This window comes from Taurulus bubalis, assembly GCF_910589615.1.
Source record: "Taurulus bubalis genome assembly, chromosome: 6".
Lineage (NCBI taxonomy): Eukaryota > Metazoa > Chordata > Actinopteri > Perciformes > Cottidae > Taurulus > Taurulus bubalis.
The window spans coordinates 24,716,377-24,733,581 of record NC_136594.1 but is presented as its reverse complement, the minus strand read 5'-3'; the positions used below and the strand labels follow the sequence as shown (position 1 = coordinate 24,733,581).

General features: G+C 46.2%; 1 protein-coding gene across 1 annotated transcript in view; it reads right to left on the bottom strand.

Annotated features, from left to right (window-relative positions):
• LOC306737519 (multiple PDZ domain protein) overlaps window positions 1–16,996 on the bottom strand; it is a gene marked incomplete at both ends in the record, with an annotated part of 38,487 nt that extends 21,491 nt beyond the window's left edge. Inside the window, 20 exons of the mRNA XM_079219252.1 lie at window positions 660–783; window positions 2,915–3,085; window positions 3,842–4,051; window positions 4,448–4,609; window positions 4,714–4,899; window positions 6,117–6,263; window positions 6,432–6,511; window positions 7,048–7,122; window positions 7,348–7,561; window positions 7,940–8,031; window positions 8,199–8,301; window positions 8,415–8,522; window positions 8,991–9,074; window positions 9,379–9,501; window positions 9,656–9,724; window positions 9,921–10,145; window positions 12,319–12,485; window positions 13,061–13,199; window positions 14,294–14,421; window positions 16,927–16,996. Of these exons, the coding sequence (XP_079075378.1) occupies window positions 660–783; window positions 2,915–3,085; window positions 3,842–4,051; window positions 4,448–4,609; window positions 4,714–4,899; window positions 6,117–6,263; window positions 6,432–6,511; window positions 7,048–7,122; window positions 7,348–7,561; window positions 7,940–8,031; window positions 8,199–8,301; window positions 8,415–8,522; window positions 8,991–9,074; window positions 9,379–9,501; window positions 9,656–9,724; window positions 9,921–10,145; window positions 12,319–12,485; window positions 13,061–13,199; window positions 14,294–14,421; window positions 16,927–16,996 (2,677 nt within the window). The remainder of the gene's footprint in view (window positions 1–659; window positions 784–2,914; window positions 3,086–3,841; window positions 4,052–4,447; window positions 4,610–4,713; window positions 4,900–6,116; window positions 6,264–6,431; window positions 6,512–7,047; window positions 7,123–7,347; window positions 7,562–7,939; window positions 8,032–8,198; window positions 8,302–8,414; window positions 8,523–8,990; window positions 9,075–9,378; window positions 9,502–9,655; window positions 9,725–9,920; window positions 10,146–12,318; window positions 12,486–13,060; window positions 13,200–14,293; window positions 14,422–16,926) is intronic.
• Between the last annotated feature and the right edge of the window lie 209 nt (window positions 16,997–17,205).

The window sequence follows — 17,205 nt, the reverse complement described above, 5'->3', positions numbered from 1 at the left end:
TGTAAAGGCTCCACATTTGGATATCCAGAACACCATGCGGCATTAAATACCTCAGCAAACAGACCTACAATATTTTAAACAGATGAAAACCAAAGAATGCACTGACACACAGACTGCAGGTTATGACCTTGTTATTTTGTTTTCTACCTATGACCATTTACATAATCTTAAACTTCCACCCACACACACACACAAACACACATGGACACAAAATAGTGTGTTTAGTTAGTTTCCTTGTGCTTTGCACAGAGCCCTTAGATTAAAGTGCAGGAGCGCCTTACACCATGTTGTTTTCCTCCCTGTCATGTTCTAATAACCAATGAACTCTCAGCTCTGGAGTATAAACACAAACCTATTTAGAGATCAATATATACTTATTGGTTTTAATGGATTACTGCTCATGCACATCCCCCATGCTAGCCTCTCTCACACACACACACACACACACACACACACACACACACACACACACACACACACACGCACACACACACACACACACAGTAATCATCTCCCCCTCTCAGGTAGGAGAAGCACATCACTTCACCACTCCTCTTCGGGGCAGGCGTCATCACCGCCGCCTATTAGCGTCATTATCGCCGTGCCGGCGACGTACACACACCAAGACAGCATCACCATGAGAAAGACGGAGAACATACCAAGGCTACGGTTGCCCCGGACAACAGTGATTGTCCTCTCAAAGCTGGTGCGGGGGGGCAGAGGCGGCGCCCGCTGCTTGTAGTCGTCCTCCATGATGCTGAAGCGATGCCGCAGCCGGTTCTCCTGCGAGGGACAACAGAGGGCACGAGTGAGGAGGAGTAACTATTGGATGGATTGTCAGGGAACTTTCTTCAGGTTGTCATGGTCCGCAGAGGATAACTGACTGTGGTGATCCTCTGACTTTTCCTCTCGCTCAACGGCTTCAGCTGCACTTTGTGCATCCGGCTGATTAGCACACGTTAGCATGCTAAAATGCTACGGTAAGATGCAGGCGGCGACCTCTGTTTCTGCAGAGTGCAGCAGATGCAGAAGTGTTTTAAATCTTGCATTATCTCTACTGACCAGCAGGGGGCCACTTCAAAACGACAGTCCACAAACCAACGGCTACCTTGCTAAACGTTAGCTTGTTAGCATTGTCATTAGTTGTGTTTTCATGTTATTGTTTAGCAAATTTTAAGCAAACCTTTGGATGTCGTAAAAAAAATATGAATTTAGTTTGGAGCAATGAACTCGGCTCGAGCGTCCTTTGGTCAGAAGTTGGCGCTACAGGTTATGCATGACTGAAAGCCTAGTAGACAGACGCTGAGAGCCAAAACAGCTAATCAGTCATACAAGTTAAATGTTTCGGCAAATGCCTTTCCACAACCCATTTAGCGCATTAACTCTTTTTCAACAAAGCCAAAAAACAATCGAGGAAAAAATAATGTTTCGCGCGATTAAGGAAGTTTCATTGAATTTGACCGTTTTAGCTTTCCTAATGCGATACTCTAATGAATGGAATGGAAACATGCTATTCAGCGGATGTTAGCATGCATAGCCTCACAGAGCTGCTGGCACTGCTATAGACTCTTATTCTTGTTTCATCAGGTTGTTTGACTCCTGAAACAAAAAGATCAACCTCAGAGATGAAATTCATCCAAATATTATATTCTCTAATTTGTTAAAATATTTCAGCCTGGATCAAAATGTTGTTGCCTATGCAGATTTGTTCCAACATAAGCTCTGCCGCACATTATTTAACCCCTAACCCAGATATAAAAACTTCTTGAAAAGTACCCCATAGTGCAATAATGTCCTAATCTACTATCATCACAACCAATCAGATTTCTGACGTGATGAAGAAAAAAAAGGCGATCTCAAACAACTATCAACTCTCCGGGGAGAAAGCCTTAGGAGTAACTCTGAGATGTAAAACATGCAGAGGAAGACTTCTTTGTTCCCCCCAGGGCACTTCACAAAGAAGAAGAAAAGGGGCAACCGGGAGATCGACTTTGAACCTTCACAGAAAGTGCAAGCAGCCCCGAAGTTCTGAAGCTACCTTTGCAACAAGCCGGTCTTTGATGAGAACACACTGACACTTGCTGCTCTGGGTCTGTGCGTGCGTGTGCGTGTGCGTGTGTGTGTGTGTGTGTGTGTGTGTGTGTGTGTGTGTGTGTAAGGGATACATTAAGGCAGTACTGCATGCCCTTGTGCGGGACCAGGCGCTAATGTCGTGCAAGCCGTAAGCACTTTTCATTGAGAGGCAACTGTTGGTAATTAAGCAAAAGTGAGAACAAAAGGGCGGCCTCAATAGGATTGAGTTGAGACCACAATGGAGAAACAAAGTCTTTGACACCGAGCACTTTCTCTGTACGTGGCCTAGTGATACTGATACAGCTGGCCCTAAGCTCGTAGAAGGCAAAAAGGGAGAGAACAAACGCCGTCATGGTAATCTCCTTCGGGGCAGCTCAAAATGGCTACCAACAGAATCTCAGGTTTGCACGGTAATGATCAGCGCTTCCTTTGTGATGAACCACAAGATTCAGATGTCTATGGCCTTAGTGCAACTGTCACTGCAAGAGATGTTTCCTGCTGAGTCCAAACAGTCGAGCAAATGCTGATTTACAAGAATCCCGTTTGGTGAGTGAGCATGAGTATATAGCTCTGCAGTAGTTGTTGTTTTTATGAACAAAATAACATATTTGGAAATTTGAAATTGAGAAGACAGACAATTATATTTCAGATCTATGTTTGGTAGATAGCATACACATAACTGGTGCTTTAAAATAATAATTAAACAGTTTTTTGTCAAACTGCCCTTTACTCTCCTGTGTACCAAAGTTCGACTGGTTTTCTAAACCACAAAAGAAGTGAGAATAAAATATGAAAAAATTACTTTCCAGCAATACCAATGCATTGGAAATCTTTGACATACCGTTGAGAGGTAACACGGCTGGATGACGCTGTTGTCCTCGGAGTTGCGGGTGTTGGCGTTAGCCTCCGCTGCCTCGGCTAGCAGGCTGATCTGAGTGTGGCTGTCGGGGTCATCGCAGGAAGCCCGCAGGCTCCTCTCTGAGATGGGCGTCAAGCCGCCGCACAGTTCCAGCTGAGAAAGCAAAATTTCCCAAAAATTTAAGTTGAGGGGTTGAAAAGAAAAAAAGGGAAAAAAGGGCTATTTGCTTAAAAAGTTAGGCTAAAGAAGGTGACTGTAAATTAGACACCTCCTTCTCCTCTGCCCCTCTCTCTCCATCTGTAGTGTGGTCGAGCATTGTGTTCATCTCTCAGCTGCATTAAAAATGCAGACGGCCTGTAACTGGATTCTCTTGTTGCTTGTTACCAAGCCACAGTCCACAACAATAAGGGGAAGAAATACTGTGCTCTCGAGAAAACAACAACACATATTTAAGTAATTGTCTTGCATATCTTTATGAGATGATTAATATTAAAGTAAAGCATCCTGAGTAAAAAGTCCATGTTTTAATTTATGGGTAAATATGCTGCAGCCGATATAATGATATACATATACATTAGACTGTATAACAATATATAACGTGTCGGACACATACCATAATAGTAATCCCTTTGATAACTCTGGGAGTATTAGGCATTTAATGAGCAGGAAGTCCTTAATACAGTCGTGCATTTCTATTTTCATAATCGTGGCAAAGCACCTTCATTGTTAGTTTTTTTTCAATATGCTGGATTAGCCCAAAACAGATCCCGTTTCTAATTGGATTTTCAAGAAAATATACTTTGCAACATTAAGTACTATATAGTCAATAAAGCCCGCGAGTTGCATTAAAACCTGGAATTTTACATTACATTTTCAAATTAAATGAGATATTTACATCTCTTTACATACCGGCAGTGGTTTGGCAACTCCAATGCGCACAGGGCCGTAGCCGGTGGACTTCAGGACGTGCACGGCGTAATCCAGGCTGGATCCCTCCAAGTCACTCTCGTTGACGAACATGAGCCGGTCACCAGGCAGCAGGCGACCGTCTAGATCCGCTACACCGCCGTGCACCAAGGACCGGATTACCAGAACTGTTTTGGTGACATCTTCGGGATCCTAGTGAAAGAAATACGGAGAAAATACAAGGACAGTTTGAGATAAATGAGATGCATTGAGTGCTGGATGAATGCAGGTAGACGACAGAATGAAGTGGCCAGTGAATGGGTTGTGTGGTCTTACATAAAGGCAAACCGGCTGCAGTAAAGCTCTTATTTCTTTCCGTGGCAAGAAAGCCATAACACTGAATAACACACAGGGTTTTTTTTATGAAAAAAAAAAATATAGAAAACTATGCAGTCTCAACGGTTCATCACACAAAGACTACCCAGACTACAAGAAGTCCACATGCTTCTCTATTGCCTTCGCCCTATTCATCCTGACACCGCTATTCTTAGACCGCAGTCTATTCCAGTCTGTTCGATTTGCAGAAGGGCTCGCGGGCACGTCTCTGACCTGGTAGTCCAGGATGCTGAAGCCCAGTCCCAACTCGCCTTTCTCCAGCTCGACCACCTGAGCGTCTCTCTCCCACATGGCCAGAGGAGGGGACATGGGGGGCACGCCGCGCTTGGTGATGTCCTCAGCCGTGGGACAGGGAATGACACAACCCTGGTCCAACTGGGACAAGCAGAGCGTACAGAGGGAAGGAGATTGAATCATTGATTTATTTTACACTGATGCTTAACCCCTCCATTCACCCTTTCACCGGTGTGTGACCTCACCTTGTCGTTGAACTCGGCCAGCAGGTCTTTCAGCGTGAGGTGGATGTTGTCCTCCTCTTCCTCATCGCTGTCGGGAATCGTGGGGGGTAAAATGTGCGAGCACACCAGGCAGACATGCTTCGGTAGCTCCTTCAAAATATTAACCACCTCCCTGTGGGTCTCTCCAATGAGAGGGATCCCATTCACCTGCCAGGAGGACAGTTAACATAAATGTGTGTGTATGCACAAAATGGATATTCCTATATGGTCAGTAATTGGCTAGGTAATGCTTTAAGCTTTTTAAACAGAGAGAGAAAACACAGCCGTGCGGACTATAGAAGGTTAAAGTGAAATATTTAGAGTTTCTCTTCCCATGATTGTGTGTGTATAAGTGTTAAAGCTGTAGGCGGGCAAGGCTCATTTCAAAACAGAGTCGAACAACGGCGGCGCCTCGCAGATGTCGTCCGGGCGAGATCAAAGGGGTTGGAGCTGGTGTCGAAAGAGACACGAGACAGTTTGCACTGTTCTCTACACAGCGAGCAAAAAGCTACTGTGCGCCGTCCGCGAGTTCATCTGAGTGCTCGCCGTGATGGACGATACGCGTGAATGCGTGAACTGGCCCAGCGGCGGGGGAGGAGGGCAGGCTAAAAAGCACAAGGGCACGTACTCACACCCACACTCTCATGCTGCACGCTGCACTTGAAACTGTGAGGCGTTAACTTGTGTTGTTTCTGATATATGTCTCTAATATGCAACATGCTTGTGTTTGTTAACTCGACTTTGAAGCCAAGAGTTCGACATTTCGGACATCAACATTTTTTTTGCAACCAGAAGTGATGCAACAGGGTGGAGCGAAGTGCAACCGAATGCTGAACAATATTTTTTTTCTGGACCAGAATGTATCAATTAACTTTCCCAAACAGAAAACAAAGGGTTGACATGTCAAGAGGAAAATATCACATCCAACTACAACTCATGTTTTCAATATTACTCGGGTAATAAATCAAGTGGGCTCCTTTTCTCACAGGCTTCAGTACAATTTCTGCTTCTGCTAATTTTCGGTAACCAGCATAGCACTAAAGCATGGTGGAATTAGCAAGGCTAGTTAGCCGACAGCATCGTGCTTTGCGACGCTGTCGGCTAACTAGCCTTGACAAGAGTGCGCACGAAGCAATAACTTGTTCCATTTCACTCATTGTAAATGAGTCACTGCTTATTTTAGTCATAACTGCAAAACCTGCATCGGCGACTTGCTGTACATCAGCTAACTTTATACGGAGGTTAGCCCGCTACAACGTGATGGCAACGGTACAATGTTAATATGTCCCGCTACGTTGATCTGAACGTTGATGTCGGCGTTACTCCTATTCTATTTCTCTGATCTCGTATCTTGAGCTGAGTTGAGTTGCAGACGAGTCCGTTACCTCCAATATCTGGTCTCCAGTAAAGATCTTGCCGCTTTGGCCAACGGGGCCCTCGGGTAAGACGGAGCACAGGTAGTGATGCCCGGCCCGGGCCTCCAGACTGATGCCGAGACCGCTTGTCTCACTGAACCGCTCCAGCTGACACACCTACAAAGAGTGATGTGTAAGTAGAGCGCTGAAGAAGGAGGGTTTTTCTTCTTTAATTGGAAATCACATGTCAATAAAAATAATAAAGCAGTTAAATATGCACAACACTAATATTTGTTGTTCTATGCACATCATCGTAAATAATCATCTTAAACTACAAAGACGTACAATGACTTCATATCGCTGTCCCACTGCATACTGCCACCTCTTCCTCAGGCCCTCCTCCTCAGCCGGTGACAGTTTCACACCTGTAAAATGTGCACACATACAAAGCCAATCACCCTCACCTCCCCATAAACACACATTCCCATTCCCGTTGCTCCTATAGCCCTGGGTGATCCAATCAATAAAGAATGGGATCCTATATGAAAACATCACTTTGGCTGCTTAATAGTGCACAAAAACAACATCATTCTTCCTGGGGCAAAGCAGCATGTCAACCACAACCACTCAGACAGGCCCACACACACATTGCACAGGTCCACACACTCACACCTACAATCTTGTGATTTCTTTGCATTGGAATGTTTTCTCGTTCTTTGATTAAAACCATTGCAGCAAGCAGGGCTTACTTTGACTGTGCTCTCGAATCAAGCCACCCAAATGAAGCTGTACATTCAGGCGGGACACGGGGACAAATCCCCCCCGAATGAGCTGAATTAGTCGGATAAACACACGACCGAACAACACTATAAATAGACTCCCATCAAAGAGCCCGCCTCGCTGCCACATCTCCCCTGATGCGGTTGCAGGCCGCGGTGCAGCACGGGAAGCGGGAGCTTACCGTTTCTGGAGCTGTGCCGAGGACGTCCGTTGGCGTATGCCACTCGCCGGGAGATTTCACGCAGGGTGCAGATTCCTGGGAGACGAGGGGGGGGAGAGACGAGTTTTGAGCACACACACACAGACACACACACGGGGATCCAAACACACAAGAATGTGCACAAATTCCCAGCATGCATTGTTCTCAGAAAGTTAATTCGATCATGATTCAGGAAGCACCTGTGGATGATTACTTGCATCATAAATGTGTTCCCCCATATGCTCAATAACTTCAAACACCCCTCTCTCTGCAAAAAGTAACCTGTCTCTTGAATCCTGTTGAGGCCCAGTCTGTAGGGATTGCCCTCGTGGAAGCTGTGGGAGTGTCGGAGGGGGTGCAGCGGAGGGACCGGGGGCAGGATGTGACTCAGGCGGACAGCCTTCCTCAGAAGCCTCAGTCGGACCAGGGAGCCCGTCCTCCTCAGCATCTCCATGGCGCGCTGCTCGCTGCAGCCCTGCAGGCTCGCCTCGTCCACCTGACGGGGAGGGGGGACCAGACAATGTGTCAGTGGGGAGTCGCGGAAGAGAGCCAGGATGAAAGCGCAGGCACATGATGGAGACACCGACGTGCACGGTATGGGAAAGAAGCAAAAAAGAAATCAATAATAATTCAAAGATATAAGATGGAAAGTATGGATAAAAACAAGAGACGACGAAGAGACGGATGGGAGTAAAAGCAAAACCAGAAGAATTCCCCTTCATCAGCTGAAAAAGACCCTAATTGGTTTATATGGAACTACTCAAAGATGCAAACTGTGCAGATCTCCAGAACCGTTGACATTCAGAAGAGAAAATATTTCAGACAACAAGGTATTTGTCTTAAGAGGGCACAATAACAAACATAAGGAACTCACAGAGAGGACGATGTCTCCGATGTTGATGCGTCCATCTTGGTCCACGGTGCTGCCTTTCACGATGCTCTTCACTAGCACACCGGCGCTGTAGACTGTGGAGAGCCGGATGAGTTAAGAGGAGAACGTAGCTTCGTACTCACACATCGTCAATAATGCCTCATACTCGGCAGGAATCGTTCATCATTTTGTTTTCGTCAACTTGGCTTGGAATATTGATGGTTCGCTAATTTGTTTGTTCAAACTCAGTAGGTATGGTTACCTGAGTTTAGGTCACCTATGTAGCTGGAAATGGTGAATCCCAGTCCTCGACTGTTCTTAGTGAACTGCACACTGAACTCATAGTCGTCCTTCAAGTCATTGAGCTGGGAGAAAAGCACAGACAGTGAAACAAACCATGTTATTATTGGCAATATTGTATTTCCTTTTTTTCTTTCAACGTAACAAGTTTGCATTTGACTTTTAATCTATTTCACACCTTGCCGTCCAAGCTGTCTTGGCTGAGGACGGGAGACGAAAGGTGGTTGTCCTTGGTAACATCCCTGGCGATGAGCAGTTTCACCTTGGTACCAGCATTTCGCAGCACCTGCGGTCATGTGAACGTGCAAAAGTGACATTGTGTGACAATTGCATGTCATAAATAAATTAAATCAAATTTGAAAAAATCTGTTGAAGTCAGGGTTGGCAATTTTCCTCAAAAACATGTTTTATATATCTTGTTGAAATTCTAGTACATCCTGACAGCAAGAAAAATACAAATATAAATCTGGTATCTGTGGCTGTTGCTGGACTGTAATAAAAGCGTTGCTAACTTGCAGACTTTCTTGCTCGATTTAGCAGCTACTGGCGCTAGCGCTGAAAGCTACTTTCATAGGAAAAGATTTGGCAACACTGGTCTGGGTTTGCTGCCCTTTTGTGACCGTCGTTCTCCACTGTGAAGAACCAACCCCAGCTTTTCTATGGAACTTACTTTCTGGTGGTAAACAGCAGATACACCTGGCTCAGACTTAGCTGTTATTTTAAACACACGTCATCATTACAGACAAAGACTCACCTGTGCCACCTGCTCGCTGTTCATGCCCGCCAGATCCGTATCTCCGATGCGCAGGATTTGATCACCGCTACGCAGGCGCTTATCCTGGGGAGCCGCGTTACAACACAAACATTCAGTGTGTTGCGACCTTTAAATGTGTTTCACAGACTTTACCAAACACGCTTCAGTTAAATACAACATCCAGGTATGTTGATTGTCCTCAGCATTCATCAATAAGGAAGGAATAGATTGGGGGTTTTGGGGGAAGACACTTATAGTTGTTGAGAGTGAGGTGAGAAGAATGATAGCACTCTTGTTGACAGTGGTGTCGATCTTCTCAGCTAACTCACTATTCCTTTACCTTGCTATTTAAGGTCTGGCTATGCAGTTGATCGGCAGGTGGATTTACCCGTCCGGCAGCTCCGCCAGGAAGTATGGTCTTGACCATGACACCTGTGCTCCGCCCTCCTATGATGCCAAAACCAAGCCCTTTCCCGTCGTTAATCAGCTCTATCATCTCCACATGACGCCTCTGACACGGCAGCGGTTCAAAGAAGAGGGAGGGATAAAAATACATGAGAGTGGTATTCAGAAAAGTGAAGCTCAAGAAGTTTGAGTTTCATTGTTAATCAACATCCACTTGTTACCAGCTCGACAGTAACACCTCACATGTGAGCCGACTGTACCTCGTGAGCAATGGCAGACAGGTTTCTCCCCATCGACATGGTGCGGGAGATTCGAGGTGGGGTGCAGTACTAAAAAAAGAAGAAAGAAAATGTCATGCAACTGTGCTTGAGTTTTACAATGTAATGTGATATTATCAAAGGTGACATTTGGAATGGTGATGAAATACATTTTACAATTGAAAGAAAAATATACATATGTCAATTGGTTGGTTCGTGGACTTTAAGAATAAATTGCTTCCTTTTACGATCGGTATTTTTTACGTACTTGCGATTCAGTGGGAACGCAGTTGTCTGTGTAGATGTCCGAGAAGGACAGATCCTGCGAGCCGAGGGAGGAGAGGCTGCCGTCCCTGTAGATGGGTCTGGCGTTGCCGGTCCCTCGGTTCTCCATGGCCCATGTGTAGGAGTCGCTGTGGCTCAGCGTCTTCAGGTCCAGCGGCACGCCCTGGCAGGGGCCACAGTTCATGGACACGGATTTGGAAATCTTCCCCTGGTAAGATTGAGAGAGCAATAAGTGATGGATAAATGATGGCATCAGGGAGAAAAGGGGGGGGGAAATGTACAAATGGAGTTGATGCAAGTACACGGAGATGGGTTGGGTGGGATAGAGAGAGTGAGTAGATGAATGAGAGAAGGATTGACGGATGGGAGGGAAGGGAGATAGAAAGATTGGGAGGAAAATGGACGAGAGGGATAAAGAGATGGGGGAAAGGGGATTGATAGAGGTGGGGGCATTAATTGGAGAAAGAAGATATGGAGGGAGAGAGAGAGAGAGAGAGAGAGGAATAGGCCGAGACAGTGATGGAGGGAAATAGAAAGGATTAGGAAATTGAGAAAGGAGGTCGTTGTGATACAATGAAGAAAAATGTAAGAGGGAGGACAAATGTGTGTTAGCCAAAAGAGAAAGTACAGAAAGATAGGTTTAAAGTGGAGCAGAGAGGGAACAGATAGGAGAGCAGGAACACAAGGATCTGAGATAAAGGTTTCTGTTCAATACCACATAAGTACAAAACTGTTCCCTTTTGTCTTTTTGGTGTTCTGTTTCAAAGTTTAAAAGGGAGTTTTGCGAGATGCTGGGATCTGATCTGTATGCTTTTCCGCTCTAACAACTTTGACACCTGTTGGAAAAGCAGGAATGGAATAAAAGACACAGCACTCGCACAATACTAATAAGACTAAGCTTTAAATAACTGCTATTTTTGAAAGATACAAGACCTTGAACAAAAGTGGTTACAGTGTCTGTCCTGATAAAAATCCAGAACCCACTGACATGATCCAGTGCCATGTTTCCTGGAATGCAGAGACGCTAAATGACTACTGGCTCGCAAGGCACCCAAAGCTAATGTAATAGTCCTAGACTGTGGCGCTTTAGGGTTATCTTATTACAGGGCACCGCAACAGACACGATCATTACTGTTGACAACAGTGGTGGATGGATGAAGTACAAAGTGTGCTATATAAAAGATGTACCATGAATCAATTCATTTCCCTTATTTTGCTGAATCAGCTAACGCAAACGCTATTCGTTCCCTGCCAGTTGACGCTTGATTCCCCGGATCGGCTTTATTGAACTAAATCTGACAGCATCCAATCAAAAGATGATACCAAAGATCATTTTGTTTAAGTACCAAACATACGCAGTGGTCAACTAAATAAATTGCAGTATAAAAAACATGCGGTTCAAACATTTCAGACGCAGACTCGACATGGCATTGCACTTGGAGAAGAGAGCATTATGTCTTATAATCGCAACTCAAGGTTTGGGACTGGAGACCTGCCTCTCTTGACTCTGGACTGGCCTGACTCGACATGGGACTTGACTCCAGACTGGCTTGTTCTCACTTGGGACTTAACTCAAAATGTGCCAGCCGTAAGTAAGGACGTCCCTGCCTTGACTTGGGACTTGACTCATGACTGACCTGTTTTGACATGGGACTTGATACTGGGCCTGTCTTTACATCCCTGTCTAAACCTGATTTGTCCCGTCTTGACTTGGGACATGACTTAGGACTTGACTGAAGACTTGGGACTTGACTCAGGACTTGCCTGACTTGTCTTAGAACTTCATTTGGGTCTTACCTGTCTTGACTCCAGACTTGCCTGTCCTGACTAGGGACTTGACTCATAGCTTGTCTGGCTTGACTAGGGACTTGAGTGCAAAGACTTGAGACTTACTTGTGAATTTCAAAACAAATACTTGGTCCCACCTCTAGTAGCTATTAGCTCAAGTTATCAAATAAATGTTGAGGAGTAAAAAGCACAATATTTGCCTCTGAATTACAGTGGAGTAGAAGTATAAATTACAGAAAATGAATTTATTCTAGTAAGGTGTTTGTATGTATATATATATATATATATATATATATATATATATATATATATATATATATATATATATATATATACACTTATATAGGCTGAAAAGAAACTTATGACAGTCTTACAGATGACTTATGCAAACTCCTCAGCATGAGATTTAGCCACTTCTTCCTTCCCCCTCCCTCTCTCCCTCTCTTTTTCTCAGGGCTTTAGTGGTAAGCTTAGGTAAGCTGATTATTCATCCAGTTTGGTTCGCGCATTCAGTATTTTGGGAACGATTCCGACTGCTTCCCCACCATTCTATAATACACCCAAACGCCCACGCGGCCGTGCTTGTGCCGTACCTTCGCTTGGGGCTTCCGCCGAGCTTGCTGTAAGCTGAGGATGTGATGGAACAGGGGGCTCTGCAGGACCGTCTTCAGCAGGGAGAGCTTCTCCTGCGTGGGGGCCTCTCCTCGCTCCTTCAGCTTGGCTTGCAGTCTCTCCACGGCCTCCAAGGCAAGCTGAGCGTCTGCAGAGAAAGTGTATATACGTTTGTGTCATTCAGAAGCAGGATTTCTGCCCGTGCTGTGGCTGCCGCTGCTGAGTGACCCTGACAGACCCGGACCTTTGATAATAAGCCGTGAAATGCCAGGGCTTAATTGGGAGCGATGGGGGGAATATATTCTCATGTCTTTCAACGTGACTTTGCAAAAATATCGGTCTTTAGAATCCAGGATGACTTCCCCTGTCAGGCACTGTGATATGTATTAAACAACTATTGTGTTTTGGAGGGCTGCTGGAGTTTCTTTTCAATACTTTCTCAGTTCTCTTGGCAAAGTCACGAAGTTTCCATCAGCAATTGTCAGGTCAAAACCGAAGCAGAATGTTCATTCGCAAGGGGGCTAAACAAAAACGTTGACATCGTACTACAGCAGGGAGTAAGAAAAGCAAAGGCAAACAGCTGAGGTGTTGCCTCAGGTCACATCACCCTTGTTTATTCGGTGGAGCCGGAGCTAATGAGCACAAGCCACTTTTGCAGTAATTGTACCTGGCAGAAGGTTAAGACCCTGTAAACTCTTCACAGCCAAAGTTTTGACTACCGACCAGACTGTAAGTCCCCACACCCCCCCTCTGTCTGGACACAGCAAACCACGGACGACACCTTAAATCGTAAGCCTCTGATGATGAAGAAGATGATGATGATGATGATGATGGCAGTGGCGGGGTGGGTGAGGAGTGCCACCTAAGGTTACCGGAACGTGTGCTTTAGGGTCACCGGAATGCACTTACCCATGATTTCCATCGTAGGCCTCTGCGGATCGTTGTTCGTTTGTGTGTGTGTGTGTGTGTGCGTGTGTGTGTGTGTGTATGAGTGTGTGTGGGGGTTGGTTTGAATCGTGTCTTCGTGACTTTCCTGTTTCAGTTACATTCTCCCCTGCTTTGGCGCCTGCAACGAGAACAACACACACACACACACACACACACACACACACACACACACACGCACACACACACACACACACACACACACACACACACACACACACACACACACACACACACACACACACACACACACACAAAACAGCATATTTGATTCAAAGTTCCAAGGTGAATATCATTATTACAATTCCAGCCAAAACCAAAAAAGTCTCTCCACTGCTGCATGTGCAGCGGAATAATTACCGCCTCAATTTATTTATTTTCTACATCTGTATCGTTTCACCTCAACATCCTCTCTACCGAGGCCTGTTTGTTTGCGAGCGCCTTGCTTGTCAACTAATGCTCTTTAGCCGGATTTAAATCTTCTCCAAAGGGCTTTATCAGCCAGTGACGGTAATTAACAGCGACACACACACACACACACACACACACACACACACACACGCACACACACACACACAGGCCTCCAGACCATTGTGACTGGAGGGGAGGGGGAGGGGGCTGTATAGCATCAAAGCATGATACCAATGACATGATTTGATTTGCAGAAAGAAAAAGAAAAAAAGAGGAAGGGCTGGAAATGACAACGTCTCATCTGAGATTTAATTAGGAGGGAGCATTGATAGGCAGGGAGGGTATGGCAGCACTTATATACCCTTCACGGCGGCCTAATTCAATCTATATCTAAATACCTGTTGACGTTAAAGCGATGGCGTCAGAATGATAAAAAAAAAATCATTACAAATGAATGATTTACAGTAATTACGCGCGCATATTAGACACTAATTTGATATTTAATCAACAAGGCGGTCAGTTCATTTCTTTAAAACAAATGACCCATTAGAGCCATCACCGTGACGATCAGGAGCCCTGTTGCAGAAAGCCTTCTCTCACCTCCATTGCTGCGCCGGTGGGCTCTATATCAACAGGTCCCCCACGCGCAGAGCTCCCCGGCACCTCCTCCTCCTCCAGCCCGCGCGGTGAGGCTTTGACCGGCGGCGAGTACACAGGAGGACGCTTTCCTGACGGGACAGGTCATAACAGCTTATTGGGCGACGGCGAGACACCGGGAAGCACGCTGCTGCTGCTGCTGCGCGCTTTTATTATTTTTTTCTGTCCCAGGCGTTTGAGCGTCCTGCGGCTCAGTGCGCATGTCACCCCTGTGATCTTCAGGCAACAAGAGGGCTCATCCCGACAACAGCCAGCAGTAATCCTGCTAACGCATTACAGTGAGGCACTCGGCAAGTAGAAGTTGTTCAAATACTTTGTCAATAATATTATGTCGTAAAATTGTATCTACATTGTTCGTACAATATTGTGAAATTTTGATTTTATACTTCAAATAAGCCCATTGGGCGTTCCGCATCTTCCTGCACCGTGATATTGTTTATCTGTCATGTTTGTGTATTATTCCATTTTACAAATAAACTTAACTAAACTATGAATATTATCAGGACTTCAAACTCATAAAAGGTCTACAGGCCCTGTCCCACGCCTCCTTATGAAAACATTATTGCAGAGAAAAACATCAACGAATGTGATAAGAACTTATGGCAGCAATATGCCCTACACTTATATATCAAATATATATACACACAGAGAGAGAGAGAGAGAGAGAGAGAGAGAGAGAGAGAGAGAGAGAGAGAGAGAGAGAGAGAGAGAGATTAAATATCAACTTCACAAAGAATGTCACAACTTCGTACTGCGCATGCTTACTGGAGCTGTCGGTCGGATCATATGCAAGGATATTGCGCACTTTGATTTAATGTTTGATTTAATTGATTTATTATGGTATACTTATGCCTTATATACTAATATACCTGGGATGCATGACACATATATTTCAATTACGCAATGCTTGATGTTACCTCTCATTATGGCTTCTTTCTTGTTTTAACCCTAAACTGAACCTGCAGACTCCTTTAATATTCCCCGGGTGGTCGCCAATTTGACTGAGAATGTGACAATGAATGGAACCTTTGCAGTTGTCACCATGAAAGGCACAATTACGCAATTACACACCAAGTAGCCTCTAACAAAAAATGAGTCGGGTCTCATTGAGTCAATGTCATATCCGGTGTTGGGTCTGGTGTAAAAGATGTAAGTACACATTTAAAACGTCCTCGCAGTGAAAGGTTCGGATCCCCCTGCGCGCTTTCACACGGCAGGTGGAGCCCTCGCTCCAGAGATTCGGGAGCCGCAGATCCAGTTCCATGTTTTCCACCGCACAGCCCCACTTTATCTCTCTCTCCCCTCTCCCTTCTCTCCTCTCTCCCCCACCCTTCCTCCTCCTCCTCCTCCTCCTCCTCCTCGGCTCCCCGCCCGCCTGCAACGCAACGCTCCTTTCGCCGGGCTGCGCTCGATCAACCGAGCATCCACCGCGCCTCCAAATTGGTTTGTCATTTCTGACCCCTCTCTCTCTCCCTGTCTCTCTCCCTGTCTCTCTCCCTCACAGTGTGTTCGTGCGTGCGTGTGCGTGCGTGCGCGCGTGTGTGTGGGTGTGAGTGTGTGTTGACCACGGTCCTCTGCTCCGCTGCGCTCCGCGCTTGTGGACTTCGGCAGAAGTCAGTAAGAACATAAAGGCAGCCGCGGAAGATAAAGAGAGAGAGAGAGAGAGAGAGAGAGAGAGAGAGAGAGAGGAGAGAGAGAGAGAGGAAGGGGAGGGAGAGAGGGAGGGAGGGAGGGAGGACGGGACACAGACATACGGAGAGAGAGAGAGAGAGAGATACGCCTCTGTCCTCCTCCAGCACTCCACTGGACTTAGTGCATTTGGACGGACGCGATCGCCTGGTCCTCCTGCGGCGCGCGCGCTGATCGGGATACTAAGCACGCAGCCGTCGGGTTATTACACCTTCCGCTCCATCTCCATCCTTTTCTTTTCCGTTAGATTTACCACACGGTCGTTGTGTTTTTGTGTGTGTCTTCTTTCTTTCTTTGCGGCACCAACATTGAACCACAGAGCCAAGGAGTCGAGGCGGCCAATCCGGGAAATCATTGAATCGACTGGGGGAAATATATATTTCCATCCGAGATCCGGAGGACTGTATATACGATAAATACATAAAAAAAAAGAGCGCAGCAGCGAAAGGGGTCTGATTCCCGACTCCTCCGTGCGCTGGATGTGTATGCGCCTGTACCGCTGCGACTGGTGACACGGTAAGGATCCGCTCTCTATTCCTGCACGAATTGTGATTTATTAAAAAAAAAAAAAATGTGAGCAGACATCGCCGGTGAACGTCGGCAAACATCTGCGTCCGTCCCTGAACCCGCATCTGGAAGCTATGTGTGTACGGCATGCTGACTTTTGGTTCTCACGGATGCCCATGGGAATGTGGCCTTGTACTTAAGGGGAGCGGAAAGTGGCCCTTATACTGGACAGGGACAAGCGGGTGGAGGGTGATCATAATGTAATATAGTTCGCCCGTGTTCGCGCACATGATGCTCCAGCGACTTGTTGGCTGGATGGATGGGCGTCGCTCGGATGTCGCCGTGAGGCGCGAGGTGACGGACTCATGACACCCCGTCACCCTCCCGGATAATCACTGCGATCATATTCACGGCGGCTCCTCCGACCGGGTTTGTACACACGATTGTCATTCCGTTCCCGCGTGCGTCTGCGTCGCTGGAGGAGGAGGAGGAGGAGGAGGAGGAGGGGGAGGAGGGGGACCTTTGGCAGTGATGGTTCGGCGGATAGAAAGCCGTTCACCGTTGTTGTTGTTTATTTTTTTGGGGAGGGGGGGTTGTATTGGAATGCAGTGAGCTCGTTCTGTGCGGAGCCGCAGTCCGGAACCCGGAGAGCCTCCACT